The sequence below is a fragment of the Pomacea canaliculata genome, linkage group LG3, assembly GCF_003073045.1.
Source record: "Pomacea canaliculata isolate SZHN2017 linkage group LG3, ASM307304v1, whole genome shotgun sequence".
NCBI classification, from domain to species: Eukaryota; Metazoa; Mollusca; class Gastropoda; order Architaenioglossa; family Ampullariidae; genus Pomacea; species Pomacea canaliculata.
In genome coordinates this window covers 34,013,903-34,039,130 of record NC_037592.1, presented here as the reverse complement: position 1 = coordinate 34,039,130, position 25,228 = coordinate 34,013,903, and the positions used below count along the sequence as shown (strand labels likewise).

The following is a 25,228-nucleotide window of genomic DNA, read 5'->3' as shown; positions in this document are numbered from 1 at the left end:
GCTCGACTTGTCTTGGCAGTGGGGACACCTCCGAGCTGCCGGTGGGGAGGCTGCCGGCAAGAAGCAAAGCAGCAGGTCTGCCGACCGGCAACGGGTGGCCAGGTGAGGGCAGCGCTGTGTACCCGCTTTGGAGTATCTGTTATTTTAAGTGGTGGTTTTAAGGAGAGAACATTCCAAAGGAAGTTTCTTTGAAGTTTGGCAGTTTTCTCTCCGGTTATGTGTCCGTGTGGTGCATGCTGGACCTTGGCGCTGCAAACCTCGTTGCAAAGATAAATCAACCCTCGACAGGCACGGAACTACAGCGAGCTCACGATTTGCACTTCGTACAGGATTTTACACACACAAAAACCTCGGATGCAGTCTGGGCACCTGAATGAAACTTGGATCGCTCTCACTGGAGACTGGCGAGAGCAAAGAATGTAGCAGTGTCAGGAAGCTTGGTGTACTTGAGAACAACTCGTGGACAGACAGACTGCGGCGGTCAGAGGAGAAACAACGGTACCTGTCACACAACAGCCAGGTGTTGGATAATGACATACAGGTGAGGCAAGAGATAAGTCAAAATACAGGTTGACAGATACGTTTGACGTCTGTGGATTTAATAATAATAATAATAATAATAATAATAATAATAATAATAATAAAGACTGTAGGAAATGTGAGGTGCCGATGGCAAAGAGCACCTACAGTGTGGAAAGTGTGTGCACGATATCAGCAGGACTGTTAGTGTTGCTGCCACTAATCCAGATAATCCAGATAATCCTGATAAGGAACAATGGCGCTGCCTGGAGGAGCAGGCAAGTTCTCGGGTGTTTCCGCGGTCGTCAGTGTGACTGCGGGTATCCCCTTCGCTACGAGTGCGTGCTCCCCACCCCGTGAGTGTCTCGTGGTGCGCTGGCGAGGGTGGTTTGTGCCTTGAGGGGCTGGGGTGTGGGTATCGGTGGGGTGTAGGGTGAGGGGTGAGGGGTAGGGGGCACAACCTCAAACTCTACGTGTGCGTGTGTTTAGGTGTAGTGGCAACCTGTGTGTGTGTGTGAATATGTGTATGTGTGTATGAGTGTATGTGAGTATTTGAGTGTGTGAGTATGAGTGCGTATGAATGGGTGAGCGAGTGAGCGTGAGTGTGAGTGAGTGTGTGTGTGTGTGTGAGTATGTGTGGGTGGAGGGAGGCGACACAGCGCCGTCTACAGAAGGTGCGGTAACTGTTTCTGATTGCAGCAGAACACCACCAAGGAATCGCTCACAGTTCACTCTGAAAAGGGTTCTCTGTTCATCATGTGAAGAATACTGCCTTGCTGCAAGGAATATTTAATTTTTTGGGGTGAGTTAATTTTTTTCTTTGCTTTCAGTTTGCTTGTTTGTTTGTTGTTGTTTTTTTAATAATTACATTGTGGTGTATAATTTGAATTTCTTACATTGCTGTTTGCTTGTTTAATTTCTTTGGTGTTTCTCTTTTTTTCCCTTTTTTTTTCCTATTTCCCTTCTGCCCACCCCACCCACCTCTATACATGGTTCAACGTAGCTTTTTTTTTCAGTTTCATTAGCTGGGTTTCTGTACTGGGCTCTTTGTACCAAACATTTCTAATTTCGTCTTTCTTGCATCTGGCGAAGATTATTTGTAAGATTTGTTATTTTAATATTTAATTTTGATATTATAAGATAAGACTTGTTGCCTGAACCCCATGGCATTATGATCTGTTCGGAATTATTATAAATATATATAATCACTGCGTCTGTGTGAGATATTACTTTGGTGGGTCGGAGAGGGAGAGAATTATTTTACTTCATTTTACTTTTTACTAATTATTTTTCCGTGTTATTTTATGCTTTCTTTTAACAGTTGCTTGAGTATAAAAGCTCACACAAGTCACCTCTAAGTTTTGCTGCTTTACATTAGAGATGGATTATTAGTTTTCATTTTATTTCTTCTTTTTTTTTTCCTTTCTTTCCCTTTCTCTGGGCTATCTTATGCTTCTGAGATGACAATGACAATGACAAAGACAATGACAATATTTTTTATTCGGTAGGCTCGTGCTCATAGCCGATGTTGGGAGAGTGGGTGGAGGAATCAAGTACAAAATAAATAAAGTGCACTTAAATAATACATAAATACCGTTACAACATACATTAATTTGTTATTAACAATTGCCAGTAATCAACAAATCATTTGTTCTCCCTGAATGGTCGAGCTTTATAGAGAAAGTAGGAATTAATTGAATTAATTTTACACAGTTACTTGCAAATAAAATGGATAAATGAAACTGAGAAGGATGCTTGCACCATTTTTCAGCTGTCGTAGCTGTTTGTATTTCGGACACCAACACAACATGTAATTCACTTTCTTTACAACTGCTTCTGAGATGAACAACGAGTAAAACTAAATAAATCGCGACATCTTTTATTCATCCACCACATATATTCATTAATTCGTTTATTCATTCATTGTTTAACCTCTTATAGATAAGAGAAATCTCTTACGAAATCAATGTTTGTGTAAACATGAAGGCGACAGAGAACACCGATTACAGTCAACATTATTGTATTTATTTCTTTATTCCTTCCTTTTTGTGTCCATTTTTCAATATTTTTCTGTCCTCGTTTCTCTCCTTTTTTCTTTCTTTCTTTTTCCAACTTTATTTATTTTGTCTCCTTTGCTGTATTCTTGGGGATTTTTTGTTTCCTTTAAGACTGAAGTCCAGTCATCTCTGTCACGGTTGTAGTTGTCGGGCAGTGGGTGAGTGCCGACTGCGGTGCAAGCTGTGGTGGGTGGGTCTGTCAACCACTCAATCTGCAACACTGATATTTTTTAAAGCAATCGATAATGAGTCAAATAGCAACGGTAAAGTTCTTTGTATCCTGTCAAACTGTGTATTGAACTGCCAGCAAGCCTTATCGCTGAACTTCAATATTTATTTGCTTGTCTCAATCCCACCAAAGCCCTACCTGTTAAGTTCGCATGCAGCTCCCCCGATTTCTTCCCTCCCTCTCCCCCGTAAACTCCTCCTCGCTAAACCTCCATCCACCCGTCGCTACCCTGCCCCAAGTCTTGCAACTTTTTTTTTTTCGCCTGACATTGGGTTACAGCACGTGCACATCCGAGACCTACCTATCCTGAGTACCCTTACCCCAGTTTGTCTCGAGATTTGTTGAGCGAAATCCGCCAGGTAACCGTTGTTTGGAGTTTTCATTCCTGTCGGTCTGTGCAGACTGAGCGACGCCACAGCTCGGACCTCGGTGTGTGTGTCGGCTGGTGGGAGTGTGTTCGCTTGTCGGATCAGCGCGCGCTCTTACAGGGCTCGTGCGTGCCATCGGTTGATGAAGGCGAGGACGATGTACAGAAGCTAAACATTTTTCACAATATTTTTTCTCTTCACAAAAAAGAAAAAAAAATCATCCTCGTTTTTTTTGTAGTTTGAAGGAGCATCTTCAACATCGATGTTTTTCATACTAGCGGATTTCATAGTCTTGTATCCTCTAATTTTTTGTTTATTTTTTTTTTATCCTTCTTGTATTCTTTTTTGTGGATTTTAATTAAACCGATAATTTCACGCGTTTTTTCTTTTTAAAAAAAAATTTAAATGCTATATTGATTGTTTAAACAAATAAATTCCTCCAGTGTCTCAGGGTATTCACACGAGCTTGTTTGTATTTGTCACTTTTAAAAGATGTGCTCTTATATCAGCCCCTCCCCCTTGTTTTATCCTTTTTATTTGCTCCCACGTCTATTTATTGTTGCTCTTTGGTCACATGTGTGTGTATATATATACTGTCGTTTGCTGGAATAGGCGTGCAGAATAATTCTTGTAGACAAAAAAGTCGCAGAATATTGAACCTAATTCACGATCGTCTTGATTTGTAGAAAATAATGTAATACCACTTAGTAGAGAGATTATGTCCACAACAAATGGAAATAAAATAGTGAAAACTCAAAACATTTTTTACAGACTCGAGAGAACAATATTATCACCCCGGCAAGAATAAACAAGCCGGTCACAGTCCCACATGCTTCGCACTTGTTCACCTCTCTTGACTGTCAAGTAGCTACGAACCACAGTTAAACATGTTTTTAAAACCTTTTTCCTCTCTCCACCAACTTTCTTTTTTATTTAACGATAAAGTTGCCTCGACCTGACCCGTCACCGCCGCTGACACAAGACCCTCCGAACTCCAGTTCGGAAACAAATTCTCTGGCTGACCTTTCGAGCAGGACACACCCTGAAAGGCCTTTTGCAACTCCAGCAAGTGTTCGATTGTATCTTGCTTGCTCCGGCTTGCTTCCTCAGCCTCGACCACCACCACCACTACAACAACCACCACTACCCTCACGACCACTACCACCACCTCCACTACCACCACCACCATCACACAACCACAACACCACCACCACCATCTCCACCACCAACCACCACAAGCGACGGTCCGATCCCCTTCTCCTCCTCCACAACGGTCTCCAGAACCTCCCAGGCGCCCGCGGGAGCAGCGGCGGCCGTCTGGTGTCGGAAAGTTCCGACAAGGAGAAGGAGGGGGTTGATGATTAATTTCTGGCCAGCCAATACACCATACCGGCCTGCCGTGGCTACAATTGGCAGCCAGAGATTTGGTCAGCCATAATTGAACAGCTCGCAGCCCGGGCAAGTCAGGATAGAGAGAGAGATAGAGAGAAAGAAAGAACCGGCGCACGGATGTGTAGTTAACTTCAAATTATTGTGGCGGTGAACTCAGGTGAACTGAGACTTACATCAAGAGTCGTAACCAAAGATTGATTGTTGTTGGTTCCAGTGGTGTGTTGGTGTTGAGAGTCCATCACGATGACTGGGAACTAATGTAGTCCAGGTGTGTAGTCCCAGTGTTGATATTTTCTCGTCAACAACAGGTGGACACAGGTAAGTAAGCTCTACATTCCAGACACATGACAAGAAGGTTTACACATTTCATCCCAAAGTTACTGAATGACAGAAAAACTACTTTTCTCGCTTTTTTGAAGGGTTTGTCTTGTGTGCTCCAGATATAGCAATGAGGTATCAACCTTTTTGTTGTTGTTCTTGTTTACGAAAGTGTTTTTGCTTTTGTTCTGAAGAAGGCTTTTTTTTTTCTCTTTGCACCCAAACTAGTCATCCAAATATTTTTGTGAGCTTTTCTAATGACTTTGTTCGACAATTATAAGAAACCTCGGCTTTTTTTGAAATCACGTGTTTGTAGGACTGTCCCTCGTCATGCTGGACAGAAGAAGAAGTATCATGTCGAGAGGTCAGAGTTCGCGATTGAAACTGTTTCATTCATTTAAACCGCAGTCAACATTTTCTTTTGTTAATATTCCTGGTTATTGACTCCCTCCCTCCACCTACCTTCCCAAAGAGGTTGCTTGTCTCATCAAGCGCGGTTGCAGTTACTGTTTGATACTGTTGATATTGTTCTTGAAAGCTGCATAACCAACAGCTCGCTCCTTGCGTAATGTTTGCTTGACTAATTTTTAACTGTGGACTTCAAACCTCACCAGTCCGTGTCCAGAATTACTTGATCTGTCGGTTCGTGGATAAGACAAATTAGAACAAATTAAAAATTTAAAAAATATATTTCTCAAACCTGTGTCTCCTGTCTACAGAGTGCCGCCAGTGATGGATGCTCAGGCCACGTCGTTCTACGCCCACCCGCAGGCTGCCCTGTACGGGCGGGAAGGTGGAGGGTACGGGTCAGGGGCGGGGGGAGTGGGTACAGTAACGGCCAACGCCGCGTACACGTCACAACCCCCCGCCTGCTACTACGCCCGCAACTCCGCGCCCATGATGTTTGGGGGTCAGCCCATGTCCGTGGTCGAACACGTCACCATGGGGCAGCCGCAGGGGGTTGGGGTCGGGGTGGACACCGGGGTCATGTCGCCAGGTGACGGGTCACCGGCGGACGGGTACACCCTGACCCACTCCCACCTGCACCACCAGCACCTGGCGCACCCACACGGAAGCGGCTCTCTGCAGCAACAGCAGCAACAACAGCAACAACCGCAACCGCATCCGCAGCAGGTGGGCGGCTCCCGCTTGTCCGCCCAGCCACAGACACGGATTGTTGGTCAGCAGCGGACAGTTGCTGAGTCCGGTCCCCGCGCATGTGCAGAACGCAAGCATGCCGCACGTGGCTCTCCTGGGCGGCGAGACCGGACTGAACTCCTCCGCATCCTCCTCCTCGCCCTCCTCGCCTCCACCCGTGGGAGTGCAGCCTCCGCCTGCCCACTCGCAGCCCCTGGGCAACCAGCTGCCCACCCTGGGTGTCGTGGGGCCCCAGTCGGCCAGCACCCAGGATCACGGGGGTGGGCAGCATCAGCAACAGGCGCTGCAGTTTCCCTGGATGAAGACCACGAAGTCGCATGCTCATCAGTGGAAGGCGCAGTGGCCAGGTAAATCAATGTTTATTGTTGTTCAGTTTGGTTTACCTATGGCTTTGTTTTAAGTGAATGATTTTTCTTTCTGCCTCGTCCATCTTGTGACTTTTAAAACGGTAAAACGTGTAAAAAAATATATTACTCCAGCTTCCGATGATTGACCATCTGTATTCTGAGATAAACCCTGTCCTGATGCTACCCCGTGTACCCCATGTATCACTTAGACTCTACCACTGACACCACTCCAGCCCTCATTGACCCTACACACAGCATCACTGCCCCTACACAAACCATCACTGCCCCTACACAAACCATCACTGCCCCTACACAAACCATCACTGCCCCTACACAAACATCACTGCCCCTACACAAAGCACCCTACACAAAGCCAGACATCACTGGCTCTCCACTGGGCACCTGCCCCGAACCTCGAAATAATGTTTTTCTCAGCAATGCCGTGTTTTTTTAATTAGTTCTTGTGGATGATTTATGAAAAACTATTTTCTTAATGAAAAGTCGCTGAACGAGTTCTTAGAAATTTTCCTACAGACAAAATATATAAAAAAAATTTTGGTGGTGGGGTTAGGGGGAGGAACAAGGTGCAAAATGTTTGGATGTGAGAGAAAGTTCGCAGAAAACGAGATGAGCGAGAGAAAGAGAAAGAAGAAAATTCTGAGTTTCTGTTTATTTAACCACCAGAATGCATTAATTTTGTCTGATTTTGTCTTTGAGTTCAAATGGAACTGCTTGACAAATTCTCGCCGTGCAGCTTGTTTGAATATATATCTATATACATGATGTATAAAATGATCTGGCTGTAAACTATATTATCAGCCATCTCTCCTTCAGAAAACAAACAAATCGCTAAACCGCTGCTTGTGTAACCGTCATTTGCTGTATACTTAAACAACGGAGCGTACAGTGTAGTTTGTAAATGTTTTATATATACACCCTTCCTTTGTTAACATATGATGGCATACAGGAACATTCCTACATATTAGAATTTTTATTGTTAGTAATATTCTTGTTTTTATATACAGCTAATTTTACCACCAAATTTTCTTGTCACAATTTTTTATAAAGAAAATTAAATGATTAAATGAAAATACAAAATGAAAAAAAAATACTTGTATAAAAGCAGGATTTTTATTCTTATGAGATGAATGATAATAGTTTATAATAAAAGTAAGATAATCTCTGAAGATACCGTGTCATAAGGTGTTTAATTATATATACACACATTGTCATGTCATCAACAATATGAGCTAACCTAATAATTCAGACAACAGAGATATTGTCAGCTAAAGTGATAGAAACGTTTAGTAAAATCCATATGAAACATTTATTAACATTTTTTTGTACTTAATATATTTGTAAGTGTTTAATAAATATTATTTTAACATATTTATTTCATTTATGTATTTATTTCCCACTAATAAATATTAAATTATTAACAGAATATTCACTACTACGATGGCAGGAAGCATCATACATTCTGTCAGACTTTCACTCTCTATCACACAAACAAACACTTTCTCTCTCATTTGCTCCCTGTCCAACCAACAGTTTTTTTGTTTGGTTTTTGTTTTTAGTTTTTTCTGCCTGCTTCCCTGTCCACGTTTGTGTGTCTCCATCAGCAGCCTGCCTGCTCTCTGTCCCACCCCATCTCACCCAAAAAAATGCTAAACAATGTTGTAGACTAGATGAATAACCATGATTGATGGATGGAATCAGTGACCGCGGGGAGTCTCTCTAGTCAGGCTCATTAAGACCCAGTTTGCCACATGTTTCTCAGTTTTGACACGAGATTCTAGGAAACTGTGGACCCACAGCATGTCTGTGCTAACAGGGTGCATGGTCTACCCCTGATAAAAACACTGGACACTGCTGTGATAAAACACTGTGTGATGCTCTGCTGTTTTATTTGTCCTTCAGTGTTTGACGAGGATGTTGTTGCCTGGCTTTTAAAGATTAAATTGACAAGAATCAACAAACTCCATAAACTTTGCGGTTAGACATTTCCCCTTCAAACAACAGATTTTTACAGCCTGTGTCATCTGTAGCAAAAAAATATTCCTAGAATTGTTTTCAGTTTAGTACAGAGCTCTCTCTCTCCTTGTGTTTGTGAGTGAGGGGGGGGGGATTGGGATTTATGTCCGACTTTTTCTGTTCCTGCTATTTATTACAGCAAAAAAATATTATTTGTTTACATTATATTAACAATCTATTATTCTTTACTACTACGTAGCTGAGTACTAATTTCTATTCTTGCACAAGCCTAAATTAAATTTGAGTAATAGAAATATAAATTATCATAAAGCACATTTTATAAAATCCAATACTTCAAAGTTTACTAATAAATAGCAAAGAGCAGTTATCAAAACAACCACACAACTGTCTAACCACAGCCACCCAGCAATCCAAATTAAGAAATAAACAAAGAACAATAATGAAATGCCCCATTAAATGAAACACGATGTGGAAACTTTTGAACTTCAGAGCTTTGGCTGACCACTAAGTTAATTTTTCTCCTTTTGTAAGTTTGGTAAATATCTCACGTGACCTGTTAGTCCTGGACAATAGATTGCCTGAACATGTTTGTTTTCCAAGAATTTCCTTTCAACGTTGTGGGCAACGGCTAGCAATTTGTACACTCAGAGCCTGATGCCTCTTTGTCTTTAATCCCGTGTCAGCAATTAGGGCTACATCATGGCAAGACAGATATGGTGTCACGTGACTGACAGTGAACTATCAACTATGATCCTACACTATCTTTTAGTAAAGTCTTCTACAAAAAGAAATGAATTAGAAGATAACCAGGTGATGAGTGAAGGGCCGGCATCTCACACACAATGTACCGAGGCTGTCTTCTGATTTTACTGCAGCTTTCTGTTGTGTCTGGAACCTTCTGTTGTCCACAAGTCTCTCTGTTTGTAATGGAGCCGTCAGTGGCTTAGGTAGGAAGCTGTACCTGCAATTTTGAAATGCATTTTACGATGATAGTCTCCATGAGAAAAATTCGAATAAATCATTAACAAGTACATCAACAGAACAACCAGACGTTTGTTTCTTACAGGCGTTTTCTGATTTCAATATCAAATCACTTGACGGAATCCGTAAGAACATTTCTCGTTGTTTTTTTTTTTCTACTCAAATTACAAAAATCAAAAACACAAACAATAACAAAAACAAAAACCAAACAAAAACCAAAAAAAAAAAAAAAAAGCACGAACATACCAAAAAATCCCCAAAACTGGTTTCTTTCACTTGGTCGGTAATTTTCAAGAGAAAAACGAGCAGGATGGGTGGGTGGATGGAGCAAACTCTTCTGTCAACTCAGGCTCTCCGATTATCTCCTCATCGATTCCCTCCCAGGCCGCTAGAGGGCGCCCCACGAGCAAGGAACACACGTCTCTGCGCCTGATAAATGTCCACCAATGAGTGTCACAATCATCAGGTCTTTAATTAAATTTCCCGTGACCCACCCCACAACCACCCTCACCCCGGTTTCTTTGGCGGCCGTGTCTTCGCCTGCTCCTCCCGCCTCGCTCCGTCTCTCCCCCAGTCGATGGCAATAACACGAGACACTTGCGAGACATCCTCCCTCGCTCAACCTCGGGAATTCCTAAACCCGTGTATCAACAATATATCACACCACCACCACCATCCAGCACCAACATTAGTCATCATCCTCGTAATCATCGTTATTATCTTCATCGGAACTCGTAACTCTGACCCACCCGTAAGGACACCTGATGACATTTTTCACCAAAAAAACTCGAATTTTTTTTTTTCATTTATCTACCTTAATTAACAGAACTTTTTAAAAAACTATTTGCTCTATTATTGAATTTTCTTTCTTTCTGTCACTTCTCCTTCGAACCCACATCGATTGATCCCTCTACTCTGATATATATATATAAACTTTAGATATCTTTCTCAGTTGTATCCCATAATCGTCGTTAGTTCGTGTTCAATTCTGCAATCGTCTTCCTTTCATTATTTCATTTCTTCTCTTTCATTCTTAATTCCTTTTTCATTCCTCCCTAACCCACACTCTGTCTGTCCATCTCTTTCACTCTTAATTCCTTTTTTCATTCCTCCCAACCCACCTCCGTCCGTCCATCCATTTATTTATTTATCTTAGTTTTACCCATTCTTCCTTCTCTCTCTCTCCTTGTCTGTCTTTCTTGACGCCTGTTCAGCGTCTGACATTCGTCACATCCTAAATCTCTCCCTGCCACGACCCTTGTCACCAGCGTCTAAGCAGCAGCCAACTCTTTCTTTCGTTTCTTAAGGACCTGATTACCCTGGTGGTAGTGAGCGGGTAAACATGTCAGGGCATAAATAACCGGGGTATTGCCGCCGCCAGGACCTGGCGCTAGAGTTGTCTGTGGCTGCCAGGACGGAGTGTAAATAACGGTTAGAGGTGCGTGAACACCACTCAGCCACTCACCTGTCTTGTTCATGTCGAGAGCAAACACACCGCCAACCTCATCGGTGACTCACCTTTCACACTGATTAGAATGAAGAGGAAAATGAATTAAACTTGGCGACGACAGTGAAAAGTGTTCACTTCTTGAACATAAACCTTTTTATTATTATTATTATTTTTTATTTTATTGTATTATTTGTGTTTTAGTGTGGTTGACGGTGGAGGTAGAATTTTTATTTCTCTCTGTCGCTGTTACACGGCTTTAGCCAACTACTTCTCTCACCTGCCAGAAAAAAGAATATTTGTATCCATCATCATCTGTCTACATCCGTAAACAAATCAATACAGACACAAAATGCTTGTACAACTCAAAAATGGAGTTTACGAAAATAATTATCATGTATGATTATGTTCTCAATAAAGGTAGGAGGAAAAACGATTTTTTTTTATTTTAATGTGCAATAAAATAATAAATTTTTTTATATATGTTTCCATTTAAATATTTTTGTATAGATGTAAATGCTATATGTTAACAGTTACTCCATATCTTTAAAAAGAAAATGCAGACTAATGTACAAATACAAAAATACACACACTTTCAGTTTGGAATAATTAATGACGAGTGAAACAGCTAAAGTTTGAGAAGAATGACAAACGGTAGGAGGAGGTGAAGGCTGGGAGGGGCACACGAAACACAGACAAAAAATAATTGTGATGATGTCTATATTTTTATTTCAGTCAGAAGTGAATAGCTGTTTACGGAATAGTCTATGGCTCCCACTTCCAGCTCCAATTTAAGGGACCGATGTCACAATTATCACTAAAACAAACGGGCGATAACCGTTCTTTAAATCTTCGTCTAAAGATGACAGCCCTTAAGCAGGTTCCACACCTTCTCTTCCTCCGGTGTAAGCCCCGGGCCCGGAGTTACGATCCCACGACGAGCATCTCCACGGATACAACTTGTCTGAGGGTCCGATGGAGGGACGAGGCTTCTCTCTCTCCCCCGACACGCTGGCGTTCCGACCGTGATTTATCTACCCCTTAATCCCAGCGTCAACACCGAGCGTCAGCAGCGTCAACACCGCGTCAGCAGCTAAGTCGCGCGGCCTAATCATGCCGCCATTGCCTCGCGACCACTGACGCTCGCGCTGACGACCAGCAGAGGAAGGGAGGAAGAAGGGAAAATGAGAGCGCTAAAAAAAAAAAAAAAAAATCGGAGGAGTTCCATGTAGGCTGATCAGGTGGTGGAAGTGGAGACGGTGAAATGGTCACATGACTGACACGTGTTACATGCGTACATTCGTGATGGTAACATCACGTGTCTATGTATTGTCCGTCCCACCCCATCTTTGTTTGTTTGTGTGTAAGACATCTAGAGATCATCTATTTAAGGAAAAACACTTGTTTGACAAAAATTAATAATTTCCTTCATTCTCGTGACATACTCCGTTCGTGGACAGCAAACATTTTCAGTGGACCACCCTCAGATATCGGCCACCCAGAATCTGACGATCTGACGTTCCTTCTAAAAGGCAAAATGTTTTTTTTAAATATAACTGTCATGTAGACATTTTGTTCAATCTGTCAATATTTATCCGGACTTCAATCGGACACATCCTGATGAAAGTACGACTTTCTGGCTAACCCCGTGAATTATGTAAGATGTCCGACTACGAAACTCTTCGAAGAGTGGTTAAATTTCGCCACCCGAATCCAGTCGCACTAGCTGAATGCTAACTGGGTGCCTAGCTGTCAGCTAAACTATTAGCACAATGAGGACAAGTTGAGCTTTTGTCGAAAGTATTACATTGGTGGATTTGAACTGCTTCCTTTCGGTTTGTAAACTCATTATGATTTCTCAAGGAAGCATTGGGTAGACTGACCTCTGAGCAGAAAAATAATTCGCACCCAGGTGACCCGCTCTATGATTGGAATAGTGGGTGAATAGAAGCATTTGCTTGATTACAGCTTTTATTATTATTGTTAAGCTCCATGGGCTTCCCCATTGGGCTTGAATCTGGTGTATTATTATTATTATTATTATTATTATTATTATTATTATTATTATTATTATTATTATTATTATATTATTATTATTATTATTATCGCTTTAGATGATTGCTATGTGCGCGAACATCCAGCTCGCTCAACTGTGCATCGGCCCACGAAAAGCCTTTTTAACCGCCAAATAAATCTACTGTTTGGCAAACATTGAATAGGACCGGCTTAGAGAAAGTGTCCAACACAGCCGCAAATACGACAACCTCAACCCGAATTCCTGCGAGGAGTGGCTGGACAAGAGACTGAGGCAAGCGAAGGCGTGGCTGGCAAAGAGAATCCAGCGAATCGAGCAGAAAGATGAAAAGAGAAGGTCGCTGATGGTGACCCTATCCCATAAAAACACGAAAATGTACCCAGGGTGATGGGGGAAGTAGGCAAGTGGAGAAGAAAACGGATAGGTTGACAGTGTTTGAGTCGATTAGAGTATCGTATCTGAGTCGACTTTGAGTATCGAGTCGAATCGAGTTTGAGTATTGTGTCTGAGTAGCGTTCTGTGAGTAGGGAGGGAAGATTGGTATGTCCACTCGGCCAAAGACTGATTGGACTGGGTGGAAGTATAAAAGGATATCTTCACAGATGAAGTCATGGTACAACACTGATGTACGACAAAGCTCAGCGAAAAGATGCTCTTTCCCTCATCCCAGGGAAATCCCCTTCCGTTCTCGAGATACATACTTACAAGCATCCCATGACCAGAAAGCAGTGGTCAAGTAGGTATGTGGATATGTCTAGGACTCTAGGTTGTCAATGGGAGGGCTGGTACCCTGTGTTCATTATTAGTACCTGCATGCCCACGTGACTTCACGGTTTGGCCTCTTTTTTTCATGGCGACATCATCAGACATGTCTCTTGTATAGAAGCCGTGTTCTCTACCAGATTCGAGGAAATGATATCTCGCTCTGAGCTTTACCCGATCATTGGAATAAAAAAATTGCACCTCGTTAGTCCTTGAAGAACGAAAGAAGGAGGATGCGATGTGTACAGACATCGGGTACATAGAGGATCAAGTCATGGGCAGCAATGTTTCCAATCATTCAAAGTCGGGTTTCTTTCTCTCTCTCTGATCGTCTGATCATTTTCTTCAGAGGAATGGTTTTCCCAAGCGGACAAGCAACACGACCATTGGCGTGTCTGGCCGAGGGAGGTTTCCCCAGCTGCGCGCGCTCCCCTACGGCACGCCGGGGTCGAGTCCTGATAAGCGGCGGAAGCGTGCAAGGCAAACACATGTACATTCACCGCCCTGTCACCCGACATCTTGCTTTTCTCTTTCTTTTGATCTGCCAAGACGGCTTGTAGCTAAGAAACGAACTCCGCACCTGGACTGCGGCGAGTCACGAGTCCCGCTACACGGTGCACCGGGAGCCAGAGGGGGAGCCGAGCTGGCGAGAACAGCGACTCATCTTGTCAGACCAGAAAGTCTTTTTTTGTATCAAATCTTTGCTCCAGACTAATTTTATTTACTATGTTGTTGTTTATTCTTTGGTTTACCCAGTGTCATACCTGTTAAGTGCAGTTTTCATTCGCTATCTCGCACTACCCGGTATACAAAAAGTTGTGGCGAGAAGCGAAGGAGGCGATAGAAGGAACGTGTGTGATCTTTGCTTTGGGGAGGTGGTGATGGTGGTGGTGGTGGTGGTGTGTGTGTATAACGGATAATTCATTTTGCTACATGTAACGAGCGGCGGGTTGGCGAGATATGGAATGGAGACTGTTCCCCCATGTTGGTTCATTCTGATCGCCTACATCCTCTTCAAGATAAAAATATTTTTTCCTTTTTTTTTCCTTCGTGAGACTTCCTTAATCTGCACCTACATAACAAAAAACATAAAGACACGACATTTTTTTTAAAGATAATAAAGAAAGAACTATAACAATAACAAAATATTTATCCTCACCAATAACAAAAGCTACAAGAGTATCACAATAAATCACTTACTCAAAACAACAATAACAACAAACCAGCTACTCATCTACCCAGGAAACAACAAATAATGATATCAACCAGTCATTCATCCATCTTGAAATGGGTAGGTCGAGATGAATTGTTAAAATGACTTCTGTATGCAGACTGTATGTACATTTTTTTTTTTTTTTTTTGCGAATTGTGGTTGTGAGGGAGCGACCGTTGCAGGGAAATCAGCTGCTTTCAGATTCCTTTCACAACCACTGAGCTGCTGACTGTCAGGCGAGCGGTGGGCAAGAGGTCCTAGCAGGCGGCCATTCAGTTGCCTAATCTGCAAATCTGCTCCGTGAGTCCGCTGGTCGGTCGCCATGTTATTGACGACACTTTGATTGGTTCAGACGCTGTCACGATAAATATTCACCGCAGCCTGGCGCGTTTTCATTACGCCTGCTCGCCAGACAATGTACTCGCAGTGAACTTGGTCTAGCAAGTGTGCTTGCGGGGTATTTTAGGGGGAGGTTAACGATGTCTTCTTTCTTTTTTTTCTCACAATTATTTGTGGATGCTGCAGAAAAGTGTACTGTTTGAAAGATGTTTTGCAAGAAAGCTTTTAGAAAACTATTCTGTCGTTGTGTATTTCTGTAACACTGCATCCAGCTTTCATAATTGCAAACTTCTCTAGATAATTATGCCAGAAATCATCCAAAATTCTGGTTCTTTAAAATGTACCTTGTTTCAGAGCGGCAGTCTGGTCATCAGGTTGTAAATTCAATGACAACCCCCAACACTTCCATTTCCTTCAAAATTACTAAACCCTTGTTGTACAAATTAATGACGAATTTGAAGTTCGGGATGACACTCGCGGGGCAAACAAGACAAAGTGGTGGTTGACCATCACCGGATGGACAGGTCGCCAGTTGGGAGACCTAAATGAGGCCAAAAAAGTGAGCTAGGGTTCTTTAAAGAATGAATTGGGTGGATGATGCAGAATGAAAACACTTCATGCGGACTGGGCGGTGAGCCAGTAAAACAAGGGGCTGACAGCGGGTGGTGTTTTATTGGTAACACCCAGCGCGGTTTCCAAGCAAGGGCACACCACTGCGGAAGCGCGCGCGCGTGAGAGTGACAGCGGATACCCCGGGTTATCGAGGAGTTTGCGCTGCCGACAATGGGCCGGGATTTCACTTTCTGCCGGCAGCTAGGTTGCTGCTGGAACCTGTCCATGCACCCTCCACCCCGGGTAGACACCCAATCAGCCACAAAACTCGCATCGCTACCCAGGTCACGTCTGGCCAGAAATAGGACTTTATTCTTTTGACTTCACAAAATGGATTTTTGTTTTTGTTTTTTTTATTTCTTTTTTTTTTTATTCATCAAATAATCTACAACTCTCAAACATCACCAATCTCCAGAATCAAGTCTTGTTGCTAAAATGAGAGAAAGATAAAAGATGGACATTGTCAGGTAAACTGCATCACTCGCTTTGATGCTGTTTGTAAGTTCATAAAATGCTGAAGGTCTACTCCTTATTTTTTTTTTTTTTTTTTTTTTCATTCCGATATCATTCCCATTTTAATCTCTCCTCCTGCGTGCAAAAAGTTGTCAATGTTGTTTCTTGAAGAGCTGTGAGGCCCTTCGCAACGCTCAGTCCTAAGAATTGGAAAGCCAGTCATTTACTTCACCTTTCTACTCTCTAGTCACGTTTTAAACTCGTGAAAACTGAAGTGCTTTCCCATCTATCACCTCAAATCAAAGCTGCAATGAATGCAAGTTTAGGTAGATGTGTGGAGTATTTGGTCTGACTGTTGATTAAACCCCAATATTAACAATCTACTCGTTGCCACAAGCTTCAAAAAGTAATTAATACTATGGCGCAGACTGTTGTTTTGCCTGAAAATTCTTTTTGGGAACACTTTGGTTGATAATTATTATTTTTTTTTAATCTAGAAATTTTTATTATTTTTTTCAAATCTTGAACTAGCATTATAAACTAAAAATCATAAAATCAGAAAGAGGCTTCGCACCTTGTCAGAAACGCTTCTACACCTTCACTGACCCACCGCTGAAAGTATTTGCACTGACAGAGATTAACTTTGCTAACTGCGTGCTATCACAGTTTTTTGCAGGAAGTATCCTCTCAAACTTACATTGGAACTCCAGAAATTAAAAAAAAAACTGCACCTGATTAATTTTGGTCGCTTGTAAACCTGCGCCAAGCTGAAGAGCGCGGTAATCCCCGGGCAGTGACGTCTCTGGGTGAAGATTTCCTCGCCAGGCCTCAAAAAGCGGGTGTGAGATTTATTGGCGGGTATTAGCGCTAATCTATGGGCCGTTTGACAACTCGCCTAAGTGCGGGGGATTCCATAAAGCAGACACAAGCAGACGGTGGCGCTGTCTGGCGGAGATAAAGAGCCAGCCGTCGCTGAACTGCACTCACCACTTTGTTGTTGGACTGTCGAGTGCAGGAGGCGTGACACTGCAGCTTGGGAGATCACTCTCTTTTCCTGAATCATAAGCTAGCGTTATCTCCCCGCTTCTCTGGCACTCTCGTGCGTACACCATGGACTTGTACAGGTGGAGTGCGGTCTGTCTGCCGAGACCAACGCTTAGCCTCTTGCGAAGTTCTCCGCTGTTAGTCTCGGCGAGCCTGAACAAAGACTGTGACTAAACCGGAAGCTTTGTACACACTTGCCTCGTTTTAGTAGTTGACTGGAAAAAAAAATCGTCTGCCAGCAGTCCAGTAATACAAGTTCGTGTATACACATACTCGTTTAAAAACAAGCAGACTGTAAAAATGTATCTTTATCATCGCTTAACTTTTGTTTTTATTTACTCTTGGAGAACCATGAGCATGATTGTCCCATGGTTTTAAACTTCCCCAAAATTTCGTTGAATCGACTTAGAGTGGTGAAAATTCTATGTAACTACTATAACCACTCAGTAATGTACATCACTGACTTTCTATAGAACTATAGTTTGTTTTTGATATGCATGATTTAGCGTCGTTGTCAGATGACCGGAGTTTCAGTCTGAAGACCATCCGGAAAATTGATATTTAAAAACATGATAATAAAACAGACGTTTTGTCAGCAGGATAAATTATTACTGGTCTTTTTTTTTTTTTTTTTTGAATGTCATTAATATAAGAGACTAAATTTTTGTTAACAGATTTTCTAACTAGGTTTTTGAAAAATATTTTATATTCAACCACAGGAAAGTATTGGTCCCGTGCTCTGTCTCGAGAACTACAGTGCCTTCAAGTAAAGATGTTTGGAGTCTGTTCGACAGTTTTACACTCAGTGTCTCATAAAAACTAAAATTACTCGTGTACAACCCTTGCGATCCTAAAAGAAACACGGCTTATTGCTTTCTTTAAACATGTCTGATAAATGTAGAAAAGCTTTGCTGTCTCAACACTTGTTTTGATTGTTGTATCCTACTTTTATAACAAATATTTCAACGTTTAAGTTTGATAACATCAGTCTTTTTTTTTTAAAGTCTTAACTGTAATGCGCCAAATTTCTTTTGCATTTTAACACAGATTCAAGCAATTCTTAGAATTATACTGTCTCGATTTATAAATAAAACTAAACCAAGAGAAATTGTTTCTAAAGCAAATATTTCTACTCCATCTTTTGTGTTACTCCCCAGATTATGATCAAGAAAAGCATCAAAGATTTAGTTTTTGTGTAGAGTTCAGAGTTCACAAACAGCATGCTGCAGCCATGAGTGATTTTTACTGGTAAAAACTATTTTAACAAATCACACCGATACATGTTGTTACTCCCGTCAAAACAATCTTTACTGACTTAAGCCGAGAACATTCTTTGCTGTCCATTTCTACATTTGCTGTTGAAAGCTTATTTTCAGATACTGAGTAGGTGTTTTGAAGTGAATTATCATTAATTTAGCAAGGAACTTTTAGCAAAGAGTGTGTTGCTTAATGTTCTTCCAGTTTTGTTTCGTTTTTTATTTATTTAATCGATGAATGATTAATGGATGTGAGTTGTAAGTCGTTATATCTGAGTAAATCTTCGAGAAATATTTAGGTTATTTCTGTAAACTTCTTTACGCGATCTTTTTTTTTTGGGGGAGGGGATGTTTTTTCTTAATTTTTACATATTTTTATTTCTTTGTTATCACTGAATCGACATCGTCTTGTGTTGCTTGTGTGCTTTTCTTACACCTTCATACCATTCACTGTGCCTCCCTGGATTTTCTTGACTACTTCGTCATCAATCATACTTCCTCGTTTCCAGAACTCACAACCTTGCGCCCTTAGTTGTTGGTGTTATTATTAATATTATTATTATTAATATTATTGTTGTTGTTAGTATTATCATTATATAAAGACTTTCCAGCCCGTCGTGATGGTGGGAAAAGGCGTTTTAGAAATCATCATCATCATCGTCGTCGTCGTCGTCGTCAAAAGCATGTCACACCTGTTGAAAATTGCCCTGATTAACCAATTTCTCTTCATTTTTTAAACTTAGAACTGGTTAAAATCGTTTTATTTCATTCGTTTAAACAGTAGAAAATAATGACAAGAAAAATGCACACGTCTTTTTGTGCAGTTGTATCCAGTCTAAAAATAACTTTCGGTTTGATTTTGGAACACATTATACCTTGCTCTTAAAATCTCCCTCTTAGAATACATATTATAGAAATGACAGGAAAAATGTTCTCTGGTTAAAAAAAATACTGCCTTGACTAGCAACAATATTTAAGATGCTTGGTAGCAATCTTACTCCTGCGTAACAACCGAATTTTTCAAAAATCGAAAATTTCTTTGCCATTTCGTTGGCTGTGTCTGAAATACATGTAAGCACAGTAAGTGAATGTTTGGAAAGTTCTAGAACCTCTAAACTGGTCTTATATTTAAAGAAAATCTCACCATCGTGATATCCGCTTGGTCAGTCGACCAGGAGTCTCATCTCCCTCCGCCGCCGGCATTTTTGATTGGTGCAGCAACGTTTTGCAAGGGAGGTTAATCACACGACAGGAAGGTCCACCAGTTAACACTCCTTGCGCATGCGCAAGCCTGCGGACACCCCCTCCCCGTAATTTGCCCTAGTAGCTGGACACCTCCCACCTATCATCATCATCAACGCTAATCTCGGTCCTGCAACACGTATTTGGGAGGGAGGCCCAAACAGGACAATTATAGAGAAGCGCCCCGCCCCTCTCTGATTAGATGACCACAATGTAATTAATTCATACCTCGGGAAGATGTTCCCCTTCAGGTCTTGACCACAGACACCCTCTGACCGCTGGAGAGTGTAACTATGGCAACAACAACAGCGACAAAGTGATCAGGCGGGTGTCACAGGACCGGAAGTCATTTACTTTGCAAACCGCCGAGGGTGGACCGGGCGACTGCACTCAAAATCGGTACAGATCGTGGAGAAAAAAGGGAAAAAAGAGTTCGAAATTTGTATTTCCTGCAAACAAATCGAAGAGCGAGTGGGTGTAGTTGAAAATTATCTACGATGATGATGATGAGGAGGATGAGGATGATTATTATTATTACCTCCAGCTTAGATCAAATTAATCAGTTTTACAAGTTAAAGAATATTTTATACTCATTCTGAAATTGCGCCGAAATAAAAGAGTTTGGTGTTTCCAAACGTTTTAAAATGACAAGTTTGCTCCGATCGTCTATTAGGATTTACTTTAGGATACGATGAGGCTGGGCTTCCCAAAGGAGAGGCTACTACAAAGACACGTGGCACTGACCACCAATGGGAGGATAAACATTTAAACATAGGGTACCGTGGAGGAAGGGGAGATGGTGGGTCGGGTTGCCGGGGTCAGACCCCCGTGTTCGGAAGATTGCCATGGTGCGGCCGGCAGCATATGTGGTTATTGTTTGCCCGTCGTTGACTATTGACCCCCCGGTGGACTTCCCAGCATCAAGAGGTGAACCTCACAGAGACGACGACCATGCTCCGCTGAGTCAGAACGCGAGGACAAGCCACCAGGCGGCGACAAAGGAACCTCGTGTCCCACTCCTGTCGGTGTCCATCACAGGACCACGTGTTCAAGACACTCACACGGGACTAAAGACTAAAGTTAAAATCCTGTTGCTGTGATCACAATTCACCAAACTCACTTCACCTAAGGCATTTTACGGTTCACTCTTTCACAGGAAATAGAAATGTGAACTATACATCGTCGACTTCGTTCATCAAAATTTATGTTCATGCATATATATTATACAGCATCCGTCAGTTAAGTCGATTGTTAGCTCTTAAGAAAACCATATACATACATCATTTGAAATAAAGCAACACGTGACACATGATATTTACTACATTTCTTGTAAGTAGTTCATTCATCTCTGACTTCGATTTGTTAACTCACTCACACGACACAGGTTTGTGGTAACAAATAAATGCTCTTTACCTAAAGAAAACAGCATCGGCGACCTGGATTCAATCAATTTATATTGTTTACTTACTCGGATTCAAATTCGGTTTATCGTGCCTTTAATTTGTTAAACGACAGCTGAGGATCGAGAGGAGGGTAGGAGTCAAGTGTCAACAAAAGGCGCCTCCTATGGCGACAGTCTGTTGACAGACTCGCCGCTGAGCGAAGGTCTGATAATGAAACTGTTTGTATTCTACCGGACACATTATCTTCCTTCGTGATAGCCCCGTTATTTAGTGTCGGCACATCCTGGGCAGATCAAGGCTGGCCTGGACCCTGGATACTTCTGGTCAACGGACGCACGCAGCTGAGCATCTGAGTTGATCGCCTCCCCTCCGTTCTCCTCCGCCTCGCCAAGGGAGACTAATCATAACTGTTTGAAAAGCTTGTCTAGAATTGGGGTACAACGGTCCGTGGTAATTACAGTTGAGAAGGCAAGTGGCTGGATTATTGTGTAGTGTCCTGAGTGCCGAGGAAAGGAACACAAGTGGTGTTTAGTGTTGTTAGACTTTCTCTGGGTGGCGCGTGAGGCGAGACACGTTCGCTTCTCGGTTGACTATTAGTCCACGTGGAGAGAAATCGAAAATGAACACTTTTCAAAGCAAGGAACAGTTGAATCTGTACCACAGAAACGTTGTACATAAAGATAAATTATGTGATAAACTTGGGGAAAACATTATAATATATTATTTCAACATGCAAATGACAGGATTTGTATCCAGGGCTGGCTGTCTCGCCATCATGTAGCCTTGGTAGATGGCTTGGGGTAAAACAATATTTCTCTCCCCACTCCAGCAGGATTTTTATCAATACTAACGGATAACGAACAGTTGGCATAACCACCCAGATTTGTTACCAGTACTGCAGGATAACATACGGGTATCTTAATCTCCAAGAAGTTTTATCAATACTGCAGGATAACATACACTTGGCTTAACCACTCAGAATTTTTACCAATAACAGGTTAAGTTGTGACTGATAACAATCCTTGATGGACAGAGAAAACAAAAACGTATATGTGTGAGTGAGTGATAGTTATTTTAGGTCACTTATCCCTCTTTCTTTCTTACTCGTGCACACACACCACCACCACCACTATCACCACCTCCTCCTCTTCTTCCTCCCGTGGTTGGAGAAAGAATGACTTCCTCCCGTGGTTGGAGGAAGAATGAAAACATTTCAATTCCCTGTCGGTAAAACAAGGTTCGTTAATTATCTGACACCATCTGCCATCTTGTCTGCAGGTGCCCAGTTCTCGCTGGAGGACGAAAACAAGCGCACGCGCACGGCGTACACGCGCGGCCAGCTGCTGGAGCTGGAGAAGGAGTTCCACTTCAACAAGTACATCTCTCGCCCGCGCCGCATCGAGCTGGCCGCCATGCTGAACCTGACGGAGCGCCACATCAAGATCTGGTTCCAGAACCGCCGCATGAAGTGGAAGAAAGACGAGGCCAAGCGACGCCCGCGACCCCTTCCGGCCACCTCCTCCACCACCTCCTCGTCGTCGTCGCCACCCGCCAGCCCGGCCGCCAGTCCCCGCAAGGATCGCGACGACGATGACCACGATGACGACGACGACGACAACAACCACAGCGCATGCGCAGAGGGTGGCGCGCGGGTCAAGGCCGAGAAGCGGTGCAGGGACTCGGAGGGCGTGGAGAACGGGCTGCTGAAGCGCGTGCGGGTCGTCCAGGAGGAGGAGAAAGACGAGAAGAACTTTGATCTCAAGCGGTTGCAGTCCACGTGATCTCGGCCTGAGTTCGTCAAGCTGAGATGTGAGGAGAGGGAGAGGTGGAGTTAGTGTGGTGGTGGGAGGGGGAACGTCGAAAGGATTCCACCCGCGTCAGGTGTCACGTGGGTAGGTGGATGAGGATGGGTGTGGGTGTATGTGCTCGTGTTCCCGTGTGTAGGAGAGAGTCCTCGATTGGGTGACTCGCGAAACCGAGACTGAAACAAGGTGTCATGACACTCGCTGCCAATGTAACAAGACAGGTGTTGGCACTGTGACAAGACACAAACTGACCACGTCAACTGACACATAAACAAAACATATTGACACTGTAAAGACACGTTGCTGGTATTGTGACACGTGTTAAAACATGACACCGCCTGATGGCCGTGGACACTATCACATCTGTACTCGCCATGTGCTTACAATGGATCTACCAGTAATGTGTGTTCGTGACATCACAAGACATTACAAGGTTGTATACATTACATTCCTCAACAGACACCACATCAACTCTCTATTTTTGTTTTTGTTCATGAGTTTTAGCGACTGATGTGTCTTGTAGGTGACCATCACAGTCCTGCGAAGACTAACTCCCATGGATGCATACTTTAAAAAATTGAAGCCTTGGGTAAAAAATGTGGAGCAATGGCGCAAGCTCTTGTTGTCCTAACAACCACCACTGACGCATCTCCCTGATGAAGACACATCAACCATCAAATAGACCGGCGAGCAGCAAGGAGCATGACGGAGAGACACAGACAGTTCTTTAGATGTGAGTGAACTTTGCCTTCAGACCTGTAATGTTTGAGAAAAGTGCGTGCAGGACAAGTATCCCAGATGGCGATGTGCAGCAGGTAAGATGCTGAGTTTGCAGGTGTCGCTCGGTGTAGCGAGGGTCGCTCGTAACGCGAGGTTAGTGCTCCGTGCGACCTTTGCTGAAACTTAGCGACTTTGTGACCTGTGACACCTAGCGACTTTTTTACTTACCTGTGAACTTGTCATCAAAACATCTATTTGGTCTAAGGTAAATAAAGACCATTTCGTGTCATGTGTGGTGGCAGTATCCTTCCCTTTGAACATTTGTAAACTTGAAGAGAGAAAATTATTTTATCGTTCTAGATTCTAGAATTATCTTCCTTTCTTTTCCACGATTTATGTGAAAACATGTCTGTACGTGTGTATGTGTGTGTCAAGGAAGGATTCTGTTCCCAGATAGTCTGCAATGTACAATGTCCTAATTAGCGAAATATATTTTTCTGCATTCGCACACAGCTGTAGCAGATTCACCGTAGAATAAATTTCACAAACCAGTGAGGGCTAATGTGCATGAAATCTGTACAGTGTGTGATAACTACAGCAAGAAGCCACAACTGCACAAAAATTAAGAACCCCTACTACTCTGCCCACACACTCGCACGTGCGTTTGTAAATGGGTGGCGAAGCAGTCAACACATTATTTACACAATCTCATGTTTTCACAAATTTCAAGTGTTTGCTCTCTCTCTCTCTCTTTCTCGCACGTGATCACAAAGTTCCAACATTAGCGCCAGAGACAAACCTCATCCTTTTATTTTTTCTTCGTGCATGCCAGTTTTTTTACCTGACCAACGCTAATCAAACTGAGCTGTTGCTACATTTTCTTTTATGGTTTTCTATAAATTCTGATTGTAAACAAAATGTGCATTTTACTCTGAAATTCCAGTTTAGTCAGATATTTAATAAGCGCGAGAGGTAGACTACCAACATCCGAAACAGAAGGGTCAGATTACCAGGGACTATCACCCTTGCAGTGATTTCTTGTGACTGGATGTGAAGTGATCAGGGAGTCAGACATATGTGTGTGTGGAGGGTGGAGAGTTTTGCTGACTGTTCCAGAGAACTCCGAGCACATAATCACTGGCAAGGGTGGGTGGGATCTGGGGCTGAACTGGGGACAAATTATGCTAAAGAAAGAAAAAAAAAAAACATCGCTCACCGCATTGCCGATGCTTGGTAACACACACACACCAAAACCGTTGCAACACCCACGTTTCTAGACACAGCGTAAACAACATTAGTCAAGCACATAATGCGGATAGTCGGACCAGCGCCATTTTGATGCAACCAGCGAATCATCTGCATGCCATCCGAGCGAATAATCAAACAGACGGCGATAAGTAGAACAAATCATTTTATTAACACTGGCTTTTAGCACATACGTCAGTGGCCAGAAAAAAAAGAAAAAAAATGACGAAAGATAATCAATAAATAGCGGGTAATCAACATTATTGCATATTTTATTATCACAAGATT

At 42.6% G+C, this 25,228-nt stretch overlaps 1 protein-coding gene across 1 annotated transcript; it reads left to right on the top strand.

Moving 5' to 3' along the window:
- Positions 1-24,961, top strand: LOC112559017 (homeobox protein Hox-B3a-like). Its single transcript, XM_025229834.1, is given in 5 exon segments — positions 1-541; positions 1,219-1,321; positions 5,603-6,232; positions 6,234-6,388; positions 22,449-24,961. Coding segments are annotated over 3 exon segments (1,275 nt in total). The 5' UTR covers positions 1-541; positions 1,219-1,321; positions 5,603-5,615; the 3' UTR covers positions 22,952-24,961.
- The last annotated feature ends 267 nt before the right edge of the window (positions 24,962-25,228 follow it).